Consider the following 16,220-nt stretch of genomic DNA (forward strand, 5'->3'; position numbering starts at 1 on the left):
CATCCAGGAGATATTCCCTGTCAGGTCGCCAAGAGAATGCTCTAGAACCGCATCGGTCTTTATACTAAGCCCTTTCACACAGCACAGCCTCCTGAGGAGGGAACCAAACTGAGTATTTCCTGTGCTCTGTGCGTGTCCTCCATGGCACTTTCCCTGTCATTTCTGATGGCAGCAGCTCTGCCTCAGCAGAGCTGAGGTGCCCAGCACCAAACACGTCACAGGAGGTTCAAGTCAGCAGCTCAATGATCCCTCGTCTTGTTCCTGATGATTTCAAGGTCCTCACAGTCCTGATAGTCTGGTTCTTCTTGAAATGCCCAAGTGTCTGTGGGGAGTTGTTGTAGCTTCTGTACAGGGAACCAGTGGATGGAGGTATCATTAAATACATCGGTGTACTGGGAAGTCTCGGGCAGCTCAAGCTCCTCTAGCCCCTTTAAAATCTGAGCAGAAAAATTCAAATGTAATCACCCTGACAGTCACAGCAAACTCCACACTTCTGGGTGCAGTTTGTCACCCCTATAGTACTTTATAAAAAAAAAAAAAACCAAAAACATAAGGACTCAGATATTTTGATGTAAGTGCTTCTGTGTGATGAACTGGAAGCTCCAAGGGCACTGAGTATGTGGTACTGATACTGAGAATGAAAAACAGGTAGTCGCTTTCTGGAACAGAGCTGTCTAAACTCTGAGTAGAATAACTTCACTCTGCCCTCAACAAGCCCCTGGTGAGCTTCCTCCCACCTGTGTAAAGGCAGATTCTTCACATTAACAGAAATGGTCTGGTTTTACCCACCTTCCCATCCCAGCCCCTTCATTTAGACAGATACCTTTGCGATGTAGGTATAATTTTTCTGCAAAATCCTTCCCAGCAATCTAGAAATTAAAAAAATTAAAAATCCAGCGTGATTAGGAGGTATGGGAGTGGTTTTATCCAACTCAATACATACAGAAAGGCAAAGTGGTTTAAAGATAGCAAACGGTTTAAAGAGGGGGAATGTGGAGTAGGTTCGATAATGCTTAGAAAATGTGAATGCCCCCTAAGCACCTGTTTCGCCAAGAGAGAAGGGAGGCACACAGGCAGACACCTAAGCATGCACAGCAGAAAGTGCAAAAGCTTTCCCCCACTTTCTTTTTAAGATTAAAAAAAAAAAAATTTATTCATGATAGACATAGAGAGAGAGGCAGAGACACAGGCAGAGGGAGAATCAGGCTCCACATAGGGAGCCCGACATGGGACTCGATTCCGGGTCTCCAGGACCGCACCCTGGGCCAAAGGCAGGCACTAAACCGCTGCACCATCCAGGGATCCCCCTTAACCCACTTCTAAAAAAACTTGTTTTTTAGGGAAGGGAAGGAGTTCTTGGCCAGAAAGACCTCCTTAACTCACTCTGCAGCCTGACCTGGGGGGTCGATGTCCCTGATCTAACCCTGTCTACTTTCCTGGGGACAAGCATCTCCTGTGTCGGGGTCCGTCAGGAAGGGCTCCCCTGCAGGCCTGAGGGCCTCTGTGTTCTCAGGCTCACCTTTCCTCAAGTCCTCGGAAGCTGTTCCCGATGAGGAGCATCTGAGAAAGGGCATCCAGCGACCAGTTGCTCCAGAGCAGGTTGTTGTACAGGGCCGTCCCGCAGTGGGGCATGTAGAAGATGGTGGGTTCGCCGTCCACACTCCGTTTTCCTTCCTGTGGGCACCACATACATGGTGTAAACGCTTTGCTCTTCCCAGGAGGTGAGGGAGGGGAGGGCAGATCTGAAGAAGCCCAGCGCTCTCACCACCGAATAAGGAACAGTGTACCAAGGTGAGGAGGCAGGCGCTGGTCACCCTGACTGTGAGCATGTCACAACAGACACACCACAGACGCACACAAAATTGTACTTCCATTATATCAGCACGTCATAACGGGGCATGGCTGACATTTCCCGGCTTGTAGGCCCACGTCATCTGGAAATCACGAGGTCCAGAAGGAACCTGCGTTTACTGAACAGATGTGTGTCCCATGAACACAGAAAGCCCTGGATTAGCAGAGGGGCTTCTTGGGTCCGTGACAGCAAGGGCAGGACGGGTGGCAATGATTACTGCCCTTGTGAACTGTGCCTGGCAAGCCTCCAGGCCTCCTGTGTCCCCTTCTGCAGATGCCTGCCAGACCAAATGTCTTCCGGGGGACACAAGTGCTCCCCCTCCCCAGGGCCATGGCTCCACAGCCAGACCTGTCGCAGGGAAGCAGGCCCTCCCTTGGCTGCCTAGTCCTGCCTTCCCTGGGCCTCTCTGCTCCACACCCTCCTCCCTTCTGTCCATCACAAACAGACAGTGGCTCCCCCACGGCTACTCTGCACAGGCTTGCCTGCAACCCCACCTGGGTCCATCCAGCCAACTCCTGGGGGTACCTGCAATCCCAGCACCGACCCAGGAAACCTTCCTCCAGCCCCTCAAATGGCATGGGGTGCTTTCCCCTTCTGCTCTGCTCACCACTGGCTTGTTTACAGGCCATACGCCTTGATGGGACCATGGGCTCCCTGGAGACAGGGACTGCATCTATCTTGGCCTCTCCCAAAGTCCCTGCCAGCACAGAATAGGCACTCAGGAAAAAATGATGAGAACGCAGTGGCAGGGCTTCAGGGCCCCGCCAACATTGAAGGATTCTCTTCTCTCAGCAGGGCCTGATTTTCAGCTTTTTTTTTTTTTTTTTAAGATTTTATTTATTTATTTGACAGAGAAAAAGAGTGAGCACATAAGTGGGGGGAGTAGCAGGTTGAGGGAGAGGAGGAAGCAGCCTCCCCGCTGAGCAGGGAGCCTGACATGGGGGCTCCATCCCAGAATCCTGGGATCATGACCTGAACTGAAGGCAGATGCTTAACTGACTGAGCCACCCAGGCGCCCCCGGGTTTCATAATAAGCAATGAGATGGTAGTTTTGGACAGAGGGATCAAGTGATTATTCTGTAATCCCCCAAGCAATGCAAAGCTGCTTGCAGAGGTGTGTGCCTACACTGGCTTCAGACCCTGCTTGTGAGATGATGTCCCTTCTCCAGGTCTCACTAATGGTACCTCTGGGTGGAGGATCTACCCATGGCTCACTGCCAGAGGCTATGGGTGTGACTGGGCTACTCCACAAACAGAGATGTTGTGTCCCTTCTAGGACTTCCCCTAGGACAGGGTAAATCCCAACCAGAAAGCCCTCATTTGAGGCACCGAGAATGTGTACCACTTTATTTATTAACACCCACATAAGTAGCAACTTAGGAAATTACCAGAGGCTCCTGGACATGGAATTCTCACTAGGATTTTGCAAATATAACAGGTTTCAGTCCATGCCATTTGTGCCATTTACTTTTTTTGTGATGGGCACAATGTAGGAGAGGATGTGTATCACTGAGGGGTCCCATATGACAGGCACCGGGAAGGCAAGTGAGCAGTGGGAGGGAGCGACAGTGACTGCAGAGTAAGTGCATCCATGGGGCACAGCCTGGGGTCCCACTGGGTCAGCATTGTCACTGCCCCCATGTTCCCCTTCCCTGAGCCACTTACCTCATTCTCACTGAGAACTGTCAAACCAAGGGTATTCAGAACCCCAATTTCTAGTTGGCTGAACAGAGGGTCGTACACCCAGCAGTGCCTTCTGGGAATCTGCAGAAGGGAAGAATGAGTTCTATCAACCCAAAGATCTCGTGCATACCGTGTGCAAGACCAAGGGAGGGAGTGATTGAAAAGAATCCGAAAATTTACCTGGCACTTTTCCAGGAAGAGGAGCAAAAATGTTAGCTGGTATCTAGCTATGACACAGGTGGCAAAGTTCCCAATGCCATAACATACACACTTCCAATGGCAGGTTCCTGGGACCAGGGTCTCTCCTGGGATGGCACCAGGGGTCACAGCTGACTCATCTGGAGAGGAGTTAAGATGCAGGTTTCCAAGGGCTTCCAAAAGAGTCCCATCAGGGGCCTTCAGTTGTTCCAGATGTTTTGTAAGACAGCTGTTGATGGTTTCTGAAAGAGCAGGCCCCCAAACACAATCAGAGGCTGTGCTCTGACCCCATGAACCTAATCCCCCACAGATGTCCACAGACCCAGGGAGAAAAGGAGTAAGTCAGGAAAACTCAGCTCTTCCGGGAGAAGGCTGCAGGCCTTAGTCCCAAACATGCCTGGGACATGCGGCCACGACCAGCACCACTGGCTGTCGGGTCCCCTCCACGCACCCTGGCCTGCAACCTCCAAGATTGTTCCAAGCAAAAAAATTGGCTTTATTTATGTGTACAGTTTCCAACTGAAACTCTAATGTGAACCCTGTCTAATTTAGTAGGAGGTACCTGGTAAATGTGGGCTATGCTCTGAAGTACCTACTTTTTTTTATTATAACAAAGAATGGAAGAACAGAAGTTCTCAAAATCACACCATAAAAGGCTGGGAATAGGAATATTTACTGTTACAAGTTCAAAGAAAAACAAAGGTAGGCTGCAGCTTTTGGAGTCTAATGAAAAATACTGTTTAAATCTTTTCACACGGCAGTGAGTTCTCGTCTCTCCTTTTATTACACTGGCACTGAATTTATTTGAACAGATCTATATACAGTACAAAAAACAAAAGGCCATGGTCCCATAGTAAGATACTGACTTTCAACTTACTAGCAAAGATGTTTAAATAAGACCCCAGCTCGGAAAGGCTGGATGAAGAACTGGCTCTTTCAGTCCTTGCTGGTGAAAGTATTGGCTTGAAAGCTTTTTGGAAAAAACTTGACAGCAGATATCAAGTTGGTCACTGCCTGTCACTAAATAATTCCATTTCTGGGAATATGTCCTGAGAGGATCATCCTAAATTTGGTAAAAGCTTTACAGATACAGGTGCTCATTGAACAGTTAAGTGTAAGGGATCCCTGGGTGGTGCAGCGGTTTGGCGCCTGCCCTTGGCCCGGGGCACGATCTTGGAGATCCGGGATCGAATCCCACGTCGGGCTCCCGGTGCATGGAGCCTGCTTCTCCCTCTGCCTGTGTCTCTGCCTCTCTCTCTCTCTCTGTATGACTATCATAAATAAATTAAAAAAAAAAACAGTTAAGTGTAAGAACTAAAAAACCAAAGTAAACAAACTAAATGTCCCTCAATAAAAATTTTAACTGCTGTATATCCACTACCCGTATTAACATTTCTGTTGCCATAGACTCTGTTTAGGAAGAGGTTACAAGCGCATGAGGAGAAACAAGCCTATGTAGTAATATTGAGGGAAAGAATGTATGAAGAATAAATTTCAACAGCTATGGTGGCGATGGACATCGACTGCCTCCTGTGCCCAGGCAAGCACTGTCCTAAGCACTTAACCAAACAGCCTCATTTAATCTTCAAAACTATATCACAATATGCACATTGTCACCTCTCTTTCACAGATACAGAAACTAAAGGTCAGGGCTAGTTAAGTGCAAGACATGGTTGTGAGCAGGAAGTCAGAATTATTATTTTTTTTAAGATTTTAATTATTTATTCATGAGAGACACAGAGAGAGAGAGAAGCAGAGACAACAGGCAGAGGGAGAAGCAGGCTCCTTGTGGGGAGCCCGAAGTGGGACTCGATCCCGGGACCCCAGGATCACGTCCTGAGCCAAAGGCAGGCACTCAACTGCTGAGTCAACCCAGGAAGTCAGAATTAGAACCCAGCTCTGTGAAGAAAAGAATCACCAAATATGGACTGGACTCCTTTCTTTGCCCACATTCAGGCCCTCCTCCCACACTCTCCACCCTCAGTCTTGGCCATCTGGTACCCACCTAGTGCCAGACTCCAGAAATCAGACAGAAGCAGGTCCTCCCTGTTAAGAGAAAAAGGCATGGTCATTTCCCAAACTTTTCTGGGTTGCCCTCCTGCCCAGTGACCTTCCTCCTGACCATGAGCTGGATGCAAGGAGGGGGACAGAGCACCCTCACACACAGCACCCACCCTGGAGTGCAGGAGGAGGGTTGCTGGAGGACATCCTGATTCCCAGGGACCTCTGGGTCTGTTTTGTATCCCGGTCCACACCATGACCTGGCACAGAGGCCGATCTCCATAAATAGTTGCTAGATGCACAGATTTAGCCTCTCTGAGCTTTAGTTTACTCACCTCTAGAATGGGGAAAGAATCATAGTTATCATGCAGGGTTACAGAAGGGATCAAATGGGTCAACACGGAGCACTGGGCTTCACACAGAGCGGGTACTCAATAAGCAGTCTTTGTTATTACAAATAATTCCAAGGTGCAAGTAAAAGGAGATAGGGACACCAGTGTCTGGGCTTTCCTAATTCAAGTCAACTGGCTTATGCAAACCCAGAGCAGAACACAGTCAACAGTGGTTTAAAACAAACTCCCAGGGCAGCCCCGGTGGCTCAGCGGTTTAGCGCCACCTTCAGCCCAGGGCCTGATCCTGGAGACCCAGGATCGAGTCCCACGTCGGGCTCCCTGCATGGAGCCTGCTTCTCCCTCTGCTTGTGTCTCTGCCTCTCTCTCTCACAAATAAATAAATAAAATCTTTTTTTTTTAAGTGATCATCTCAAAAGATGCAGAAAGCATCTGACAAAACTTAATATCCACTTATGATAAAAATTCTCAACAAAGTGGGTATAGCAGGAACACCCCTCAACACATTAAAAATAAAGACCACATATGACAAGTCCACAGATAACATCACATCCAATGGTGAAGAGTTTCAACTATTATTATCTCCTTTAAGATCTTCTAAGACCAGGAACTTGCCTGATCTTTCCTTGGCACTTTTATTCAACATAGTATTGGAAATCCTAGCCAGAGCAATTATGAAAGAAAAATAAATAAAAAGCATCTGAATTAGAAAAAAAGAAGTAAAACTGTCACTATTTGCAGGTGACATAGTACATCAGGAAAACCTTAAAGACTCCACTGAAAAACTGTTCAAACTAATAAATGAATTCAGTAAAGGTGAAGGATACAACACCAATAAACAAAAATTTTTTGTGTTTCTATACACTAATAATGAACTATCAGGGAAAAAAAAGTTAGGAAGATGATCCCATTTGAAATTGCATCAAAAAGAATAAAATACCTAGGAATAAACTTCACCAGGAGGTAAAAGCCTATATATTAAAAACAACAAGACATTAAAGAAAGAAGTTGAAGACAACACAAGTAAATGGAAAGACATTCCATATTCATGGATTAGAAGAATTAAAAGTGTTAAAATGTCTATACTTTCCTAAACCACCTACAGATTAAATCCAATTCCCATCAAAATTCTAATTGCATTTTTCACAGAAATAGAACGAAGAATCAAAAAATTTGTCTGCAGCCACAAAAGACTGAATAGTCAGAGCAATCTTGAGAAAGAAGAACAAAGCTAAAGGCATCACACTGCCTGATTTCAGAATCTATTACAAAGCTATATATAGTAATCAAAACAATATAGTAGTGGCATTAAACAGACACACAGATCAATAGAGCAGAAGAGACAGCCCAGAAATAAATCCACACATATATGGTCCAATACCTTATGGCAAAGGAGCCAAGAATATAAAGATGGAAAGAGGGCAGCCCGGTGGCTCAGCAGTTTAGCGCCACCTTCAGCACAAGCGTGATTCTAGGGACTCGGGATTGAGTCCCACATAGGGCTCCCTGCATGGAGCCTGCTTAGTCCTCTGCCTCCCCACCCGGCCCCTGGTCTCTCGTGAATAAATAAATAAAATCTTAAAAAAAATAAAGGTGGGAAGAACAGTCTCTTTAATAAATAGCATTGGGAAAACCAGTCACATGCAAAAGAATGAAAGTGCACCACTATCTTACACTGTACACAAAAATTAACTCAAAATGGATTAAAGACTTGAATGTAAGACCAGAAACTATAAAACTCTTAACAGAAAACATAGGGTGAGACGCCTGGGTGGCTCAGTGGTTGAGCATCTGTCTTCGGCTCAGGTCATGATCCTTGGGTCCTGGGATTGAGTCCTGCACTGGGCTCTCTGAAGGGAGCCTGCTTCTCCCTCTGCCTATGTCTCCGCCTCTCTCTGTGTGTCTCTCAAGAATAGAAAACACAGGGGAAAGCTACTTGATACAGGTCATGGTAATGATTTTTTTCTTTAACCTGATACCAAAAGTAAAGAAAAAAAAACAAAGCAAAATGTGTGGGACTGCATCAAACTAAAAAGCTTCTGCCTAGCAAAGGAAACTATCAACAAAATACAAAGGCAACCTACTGTAGGGGAAAAATTTGTAGATTATGTATCTGATAAGGGGTTAATATCTAAAATATAAAGCACTCATGAAAAGCAATACCAAAAACAAAACAAAATAACCCCACGAGCAATCTAATTAAAAAATGGGCAGCTCTGACTAGATATTTTTCTAAAGACATATAGATGGTCAACAAGTACAGAAAAAGGTGCTCAACATCATTAATCATCAGGGAAATGCAATTCAAAACCACAATGAAAGGGACGCCTGGGTGGCTCCGCAGTTGGGCATCTGCCTTTGACTCAGGGTGTCATCCTGGGTCAGGGGATGGAGTCCCGCATTGGGCTCCCTGTGGGGAGCCTGCTTCTGTCTCTGCCTCTCTCTGTGTGTCTCTCATAAATAAATAAATAATAAAAAAATATTTAAAAACAAAAACCGCAATGAGACATCACTTCACACTGTTAGAATGGCCATTTGATAGACAAGACAATGACAAAAAGACAAGAAATAACAAGTATTGGTGAAGATGTAGAGAAAGGGAAAATCCTTGTGTAGTTAGTGGGAATGTAAACTGACAGAGACACTATGGAAAACATTATGGAAATTCCTCAAAAAAAATAAAATAAAAATAGAACTACCATATGATTTAGCAATTCCCCTTCTGAGTATTTATCTGAAGAAAATGAAAACACTAACTCAAAAAAGTATATGCATCCATATGTTCACTGCAGGATTATTTACAATAATGAAAATACAGAAACAACCTAAGTGCCCATCAGTGGATAAATGGATACAGAAATTGTGGTATATACGCAAAATGGAATACTACTCAGCCACAATAAAGAATGAAATCTTTCCATTTGCAACATGGATGGACCTTGAAGGCATTATGCTAAGTAGGCCAGAAAGAGAAAGACAAATATTATAAATCACTTATATGTGGAATCTTAAAACAAAACACTGAGCTCATAGATACAGAGAACAGATGGGTGGTTGCCAGAGGTAGAGAGTTGGAGGTGGGAGAAATGGATGAAGGGGTCAAAAGGAAAAAGAAAACAAGTCCAATTATATAGCATCTTTTAAAAAAAATTAAGTAAACTGTATCCCCAGTGTGGCTCGAACTCACAATCCTAAGATTAAGAGTCTCATGGTCCAGTGACTAAGCCAGCTGGGTGCCCCAAATTAAAGCATCTTCTGATGCTCAGTGTTTCACGAAAGGCTAAAGTAATTTAATCTATGATATTTTAAGAGCTATGTATATATTTGGTAAGCTTTAAAAAAAGAAAGAACACAGACTTCAGAGTCATACACTCAAGTCTGTATCTAGTTCTGACATTTACTATGACATTGAACAAGTTACTTAACCTCTTTTGTGCCTGTGCTTCCCCAACTCTGAGGATAATATGAATATTTACTCTCAGAATAGCTTTTTAAAATTTTTAAAATAGTTTTTAGAATTAAATGAGATGGAGGTTACTTAAAATAGTATCTGTAACAGTAAGCCCTCAATAAATACTATTCAAAAAAAATCTTATTTTGGGGGTGCCTAGTTGGCTCAGTCAGTTAAGCAGCAGACTCTTGATTTCAGCTCAGGTCATGATCTTAAGATCGGAATAGAGCCCAGAGTCCAGCTCCACACTTAGTGGGGAGTCTGCTCAAGGACTGTCTTTCTCTCTGCCTCTGCCTCTCTCCTCTCTAGCAAGTGTGTGAGCACACTCTCTCTAAAATAAATAATTATGTCTTAAAAAAAAATCTTATCCTAAAAAAAATAAAATAAAAATAAATAAATTCAAAAAATCTAATTCTGAACATTTGGCCGCTGCATAATCATGAGCATTATAACTTTTCATATTTGGGCAGTATTCCATAGTTTACAAAGCACTTTTATATACACTCTCTTATTTGAGTCATAATATGGTCCTGGGAGAATAATTTATTGTTTCTATTTTATAGAGAAAAAAACAAACTTAGAGAAAGGGTGTGCTTTGTTCAAGGTTGCACAGCTAACAAACAATCTTCTGATTCTCAGCCCAATGGAGGAGAGAAAAAAAATCCAAACACTGTTAACAAAAGCCAAAAGAGGGCATCACAGAATGATAAAGGAATCAATGCAATAAGAGGATACAGTATTTGTAAATATTTACCCACCCAATATAGGAGCAACTAAATATGCCCAGTAAATAGGAACATACCTAAAAGGAAAAGTCGGCAGCAACACAATAATAGTAAGGGATTTTAATACCTTACTTACATCAATGGATAGACCATCCATCCAGACGATCAGTAAGAAAACATCAGCTTCAGGAAACAAGTTAGACCACATGGACTTAACAGATATATAAAGAACCCTCCACCCAAAAGGAGAGACGGAACACATTCCTCTCAAGTGCACATGGAACATTCTCCAGGAGATATCAGATGTTAGGCTACAAGACAAGTAACTAAATTTAAGAAGACTAGAATTTTCTAAAGTGATGACTGAAATCCTATCAAGCAACTTTTCTGACCACAGTGGTATGGAACTAGAAATCAATTACTAGAAGAAAATGGGAAATTCACACATATAGAGATTAAACAACATGCTACTGAACAACCAGTGGGCCAATGAGCAGATCAAAAGAGAAACCAAAAAAATACTTTGAGACAAATGAAAATGTGTAATAGCAAAATTTATGGAATGCAGCAAAAGTAGTTCTAAAATTGGGGCACCTGGCTGCCTCAGTTGGTGGGGCATGCAACTCTTGTTGATCTCATAGTTTTGAGCTGGAGCCCCATGCTGGGCAGAGGGTTTACTTAAAAAAAAAAAAAAAAAAAAAAAAAAAAAAGTCTTCTAAGAGGGAAGTTTATTGTGACACAGGCCGACCTCAAGAAACAAGAAAAGTCTCAAATAAGAAAGCCAACTTTACACCTCAAGGAAAGAGAAAAAGAACAAATGAAGCCCGAAGTTAGTAGGAAGAAGTAAGTAACAGATCAGAATAGAAATAAAGGAAATACAGACTAAAATGTCAATAGAAGGATCAACAAAAGTAATAACTGGTTCTTTGAAAAGAACAAAGCTGACAAATGTTCAGCTACACTCAAGGTTAAAAAAAAAGAATGAGGACTCAGAAATGAAAGAGATGTTCCCACTGATATTATAGACATACAAAGTATTTTAAGAGACTACTATGAACAATTACACCCCAACAAGTTGGACAATCTAGAAGGATAAATTCTCAGAAACATACAACCCTCCAAGACTGAATCATGAAGAAACCAATTCTGAACAGACTAATTACCAGTAAGGACATTAAATGAGTAATCAAAAACCTCTCAAGCAGCAGAATCCAGGACCAGATGGCTTCTCTGGTGAATTCTACCAAATATTCAAAGAATAATGAATACCAATTCTTCTCAAAATTTCCCATAACTAACTAACTAACTAACTGGAGGAAGGAATGCTTCCCAACACATTTTATGGGGCCAGCACTGCCCGTATCAAAGCCAGCCAAGATCCAGAAGAAAAGAAAATTACAGACCAATATCTGTGATGAACACATATACAAAAATCCTCAACAAAATGTCAGCAAACCAAATTCAACAATACAGTAAGAGAATCATATGCTATGATCAAGTAAGGTTTATTTCAAGGATATAAGGGTGGTTCAACATTCACAAATCAACCAAAGTAATATACCACCTTAGCAAATGAAGGATAAAAATAGTATGATCATCTCAACAGATGCAAAAAAGCATTTGACAAAATTCAATACCCATTTTGAGGGGCGCCTGGGTGGCTGTCAGTTAAGCTTCTGCCTTCAGCTAGGGTCATGATCCCAGGGTCCTGGGATCCCGCTCTGCTGAGCAGGGAGCCTGCTTCTCCCTCTCTTTCTGCTGCTTCCCCTGCTTGTGCTCATACATTCATGTTCTCTTTCTCTAATAAATAAAATCTTAAAAAAAAAAAACACACCCATTTTGATAATAGCTCACAACAAAGCAGGTATACACAGAATGTAACTCCAGATAATAAAAGCCATATATAACAAGCCATGTCATATTCAATGATGAAAGCTGAGTTTTTCCTCTAAGATGAGGAACAAGGCAAGGATGCCCAGTCTTGTCATTTTTTGCAACATATAGTTGGCCCTTGAATGACAGGGAGAGGGAGTGCCAAATCTCTGTGCAGATGAAAAACTGAGTATAACTTCTGACTCCCCCAAAACTTAACTATTAATAGCTTACAGTTGACTGGAAGTCCTATCAATAACATAAACAATTGATCAACACATATTTTGTATGCTATATACTACATACTGTATTCATAAACAAAAATACTAAGAAAATCCTAATGGAGGGCAGCCTGGGTGGCTCAGCGGTTTAGTGCCACCTTCAGCCCAGGGCGTGACCCTGGAGACCCGGGATCGAGTCCCACATCGGGGTCCCTGCGTGGAGCCTGCTTCTCCCTCTGCCTGTGTCTCTGCCTCTCTTTCTCTCTCTGTGTCTCTCATGAATAAATAAAATCTTTAAAAAAAAAAAAAAAGACACACAGATCAACACAGCAGAAGAGACTGCCCAGAAGTAATAAACCCACACGTATACAGTCCAGTACCTTATGGCAAAGGAGCCAAGAATATACAAGGGGGAAGGAACAGTCTCCTTAATAAATGGTGTTGGGAAAACCAGACAGTTATATGCAAAGAATGAAACTGCACCACTATCTTATACCTTACACAAAAATTAACTGAAAATGGATTAAAGAATTGAATTTAAGACTTGAAACCATAAAACTCTTCACAGAAGACATAGGGGAAAAGCTGCTTGACATAGATCCTGCCAGTCATTTTTTTGGATCAGACTCCAAAAGCAAAGGCAACAAAAGCAAAAATAAATAAGTGAAACTACATCAAACTAAAAAGCTTCTGCCCAGCAAAGAAAATCACCAAGAAAATAAATAGGCAACCTACTGCCTGGGAGATAAGATTTAAAAATCCTATGATAAAAGGTCAATAGCCAATATATATAAAGAACTCATACAACTCAATTAAAAAAAAAAACAAACAAACAATGTGATTAGAAAGTGAAAGATTAACCAAATGGGCATTTATCCAGAGAAGACATACAGAGAGCCAATAGGAACATTAAAAGATGCTTAAAATCATTAATCATCAGGGAAATGCCAATCAAAACAACGAGATATCACTTCACACTTGTTAGAAGGGCTAATATCAAGAAGATGAGAAATAATAAACATTTGCAAGGATGTGGAAACAAGGGAACCCTGGCGCACTGTTGGTGGGAATGTAAGTAGGTGCAATACTGTGTGTTCCTCAAAAAGTTAAAAATAGAACTATCATACAATCCAGCAATTTCTCTTCTGGCTATTCATCCAGAGAAAACAAAAGCTCTATTTGAAAAGATATATGAACCCTCATGTCCACTGCAGCATTATTTACAATAGCTAAAATATGAAGACAACCTAGGTGTCCATGGAGGGATGAATCAGAAGATGCGGTGTATCTATATAAAATGAAATACCATTCAGCCCTAATAAAGAATGAAATCTTTTCATTTGCAAAAATGTGGATGGATTCTGAGGGCATGAGGCTAAATGAAATAAGTCAAAGACAAATATGGTATGATATCACTTAAAAAAATGTTAAAGATTATTTCAAAGAGAGAGAGGGGGGATCCCTGGGTGGCTCAGCAGTTGAACGTCTGCCTTCGGCCCAGGGCATGATCCTGGAGTCCCGGGATCGAGTCCCACGTTGGGCTCCCTGCATGGAGCCTGCGTCTCCCTCTACCTGTGTCTGTGCCTCTCTCTCTCTCTCTCTCTCTTTCATGAATAAATAAATAAAATCTTTTAAAAAAAGAGAGAAAGAGCAGTGGGGAGGGACAGAGGGAGAAAGAGAAACAGAGTCCCTGCAGATCAGGGAGCCCCACACGGGGCTCAATCCCAGGATTCTGAGACCATGACTTGAGCTGAAGGCAGATGCTTAAAGGTGTGACTAAAACACCAGAAAAACTGAGCTCAAAGATACAATGAACAGATTGGTGGCTGATGAGCGTGGGGGGATGAGTGTGAAAGGGGTGACAAGGGCCAAAGGCTACCAACTTACAAATGTAAGTCATGGGGATGTAACTTATAGCACGGTGACTACAGTTAGTAACACTACTGCAAACTTAGAAGTTGCTAAGAGACTTCCCATCTCAAAAGTTCCCACCGTAACAAAAAGATTTTTTTGGAAAATAAAACTGGATTTAAATAGAGAAGCAACACACTATTATTGTTCAGGGTACTCAGAAAGTACACAGAACTTCAAAAATCTGCACAGGAGGCGGCCCTCACGCGCTTCACAGAGGACAAAGGAGCGCTCTGATGTACTAGGAGTGCTTTGAAAACTGGTGAGTGGGGCAGCCCGGGTGGCTCAGCGGTTTAGCGCCGCCTTCGGCCCATGGCCTGATCCTGGGGGCCCAGGATCCAGTCCCACGTGGGGCTCCCTGCAGGGAGCCTGCTTCTCCCTCTGTGTCTCTGACACTCTCTCTCTGTGTGTGTCTCATGAACAAACAAATAAAAAAAATCTTAAAAAAGAAAACTGGTGAGTGCCTGCACAGAACAGCAGGCACTGGATCACAGTGGTGCAGGAAGAAGCAGGGAGGTCCAGCAGATCCTGAGGAAGTTGAGGGGGAATAACAGTGCAGGGTGTATGGAAAGTGCCTGATGAGGTTTCCAAATCCCTGGGCCTGTTCCATCTCATCTCATAGGTGTCTTCTGAGATCCTCCAAAAAGTCGCTGCTGCTGGTTACTCAGGCTCCCAGTCAGCAAGGCAGCCAACTTCTTTTATTTGGTGGTAACCTCCTAGTAATCTATGTCTCTTGACCCTAAGTCTAGGGGAGAGGATCACACAAAATTGGCCTGATTTCTCTCAGGTGGGATGGTCCTTCAGCTGCTGATGAGAATCACTAACAAAAGCTGTTAATGCTGGGCAGCCCGGGTGGCTCAGCGGTTAATCACCCGCCTTCCGCCCAGGGCCTGATCCTGGGGACCCGGGATCGGGGCGAGTCCCACGTCGGCTCCCTGCAGGGAGCCTGCTTCTCCCTCTGCCTGTGTCTCTCATGAATAAATAAATAAAATCTTTAAAAGAAAAAGCTGTTAACTGCAAGTGAATCAAGACAACAGTAGTAACAAAAACAGGGGACATTTATTTCTCTGTGCTAGGCGGTGCTCTAAGCCCTAGGGCGCAGAGCAAAGCATGGAGGTGCGAGGGTCTGGGATAAGCCCCAACAATGGAGAGCTTTGAAGCCCCGAGGACAAGGCCTGGAGATCTGGCCCCAAGCCTGAGCCTATCAGGTTCCTAGCGGTCCGTCCGGGACACTCAAACTGATGATGGCACGTGTAGAACGCTTAGGCCAGTGGCGGGCACACAGGAGCTCCTCAAGCGCCTGGCGGTGATGGCCGCGAGGCTGGCGATCACGTTGGTGTTTGTTGCTGCCCTAGCGCTAGCAATACCGATAACCAATACTGCGACAGGATCAATACCAAGCGCCGGGGCTGCGCTTACGCCGCGCCAGGCACCGTGGTTCACATGTACTCTCGGAGGTGGGTTACATCTACTATTGCACTGAATCCGTAAAACAGGCCTCCATAGGGACTATCTGCAGATCTCGGATGAGAAAACTGAGGCACGGGGATTCCCGGCCGAGCCCGGGGTCACGCCGTGGCCGCGCAAGAGGAGGAATGACCACCTTTACTATGATCCGGCCCGAAAGGAGCTCCATGCTCCCGTTAAACCCGGGCGACAACCCTAAGGGCTTGCCGTTATGCCCACCTTACAGACGGCGAGACTGAGGCTCGGCCCCAGGCCCACCCCGCACTCACGCGGCCTCCTGGAGGCGACGAAGCACGACTGCGCGGTCCGCCTCGGTCTCGGCCTCCCGGCCCAGCGCCGCCGCCTGCCTCCCCCGCGGACGCCGCGCGGCCGAGCGCCTTCTCTTCCGCGGGGCTGCCGCCCGCCAAGGCCCCGGCGCCTCCGCCGCCTCCGCCGCCGCCGCCGCCGCCGCCGCCATGGCCTCCCGGCGTCACCGGCGCGACGCCCGAC

At 44.4% G+C, this 16,220-nt stretch overlaps 1 protein-coding gene across 1 annotated transcript; it reads right to left on the reverse strand.

Annotated features, from left to right (window-relative positions):
* Window positions 1–106: 106 nt before the first annotated feature.
* Window positions 107–16,203, reverse strand: SRRD (SRR1 domain containing). Its single transcript, XM_055321871.1, has 7 exons — window positions 16,001–16,203; window positions 5,739–5,779; window positions 3,716–3,975; window positions 3,518–3,616; window positions 1,520–1,674; window positions 824–869; window positions 107–437 (listed from the first exon to the last, which is right to left on the reverse strand). The coding sequence occupies exons 1-7, from the start codon at window positions 16,186–16,188 to the stop codon at window positions 240–242; spliced, it is 987 nt and encodes a 328-aa protein (XP_055177846.1). The 5' UTR covers window positions 16,189–16,203; the 3' UTR covers window positions 107–239.
* Window positions 16,204–16,220: the final 17 nt, after the last annotated feature.

Source organism: Nyctereutes procyonoides, unplaced genomic scaffold (genome assembly GCF_905146905.1).
Source record: "Nyctereutes procyonoides isolate TBG_1078 unplaced genomic scaffold, NYPRO_anot_genome, whole genome shotgun sequence".
Classification (NCBI taxonomy): Eukaryota; Metazoa; Chordata; class Mammalia; order Carnivora; family Canidae; genus Nyctereutes; species Nyctereutes procyonoides.

What these genes read in the sequence shown, in the direction of transcription:
- SRRD (XM_055321871.1), bottom strand. Translation starts at nt 16,188, where the DNA reads ATGGCGGCGGCGGCGGCGGCGGCGGCGGAGGCGGCGGAGGCGCCGGGG. An exon ending in CGTCGCCTCCAGGAGGCCGC is followed by an intron (nt 5,780 to 16,000) that starts GTGAGTGCGGGG and finishes TTCTCTTAACAG; the next exon opens with GGAGGACCTGCTTCTGTCTG. An exon ending in TTTCTGGAGTCTGGCACTAG is followed by an intron (nt 3,976 to 5,738) that starts GTGGGTACCAGA and finishes CTGCTCTTTCAG; the next exon opens with AAACCATCAACAGCTGTCTT.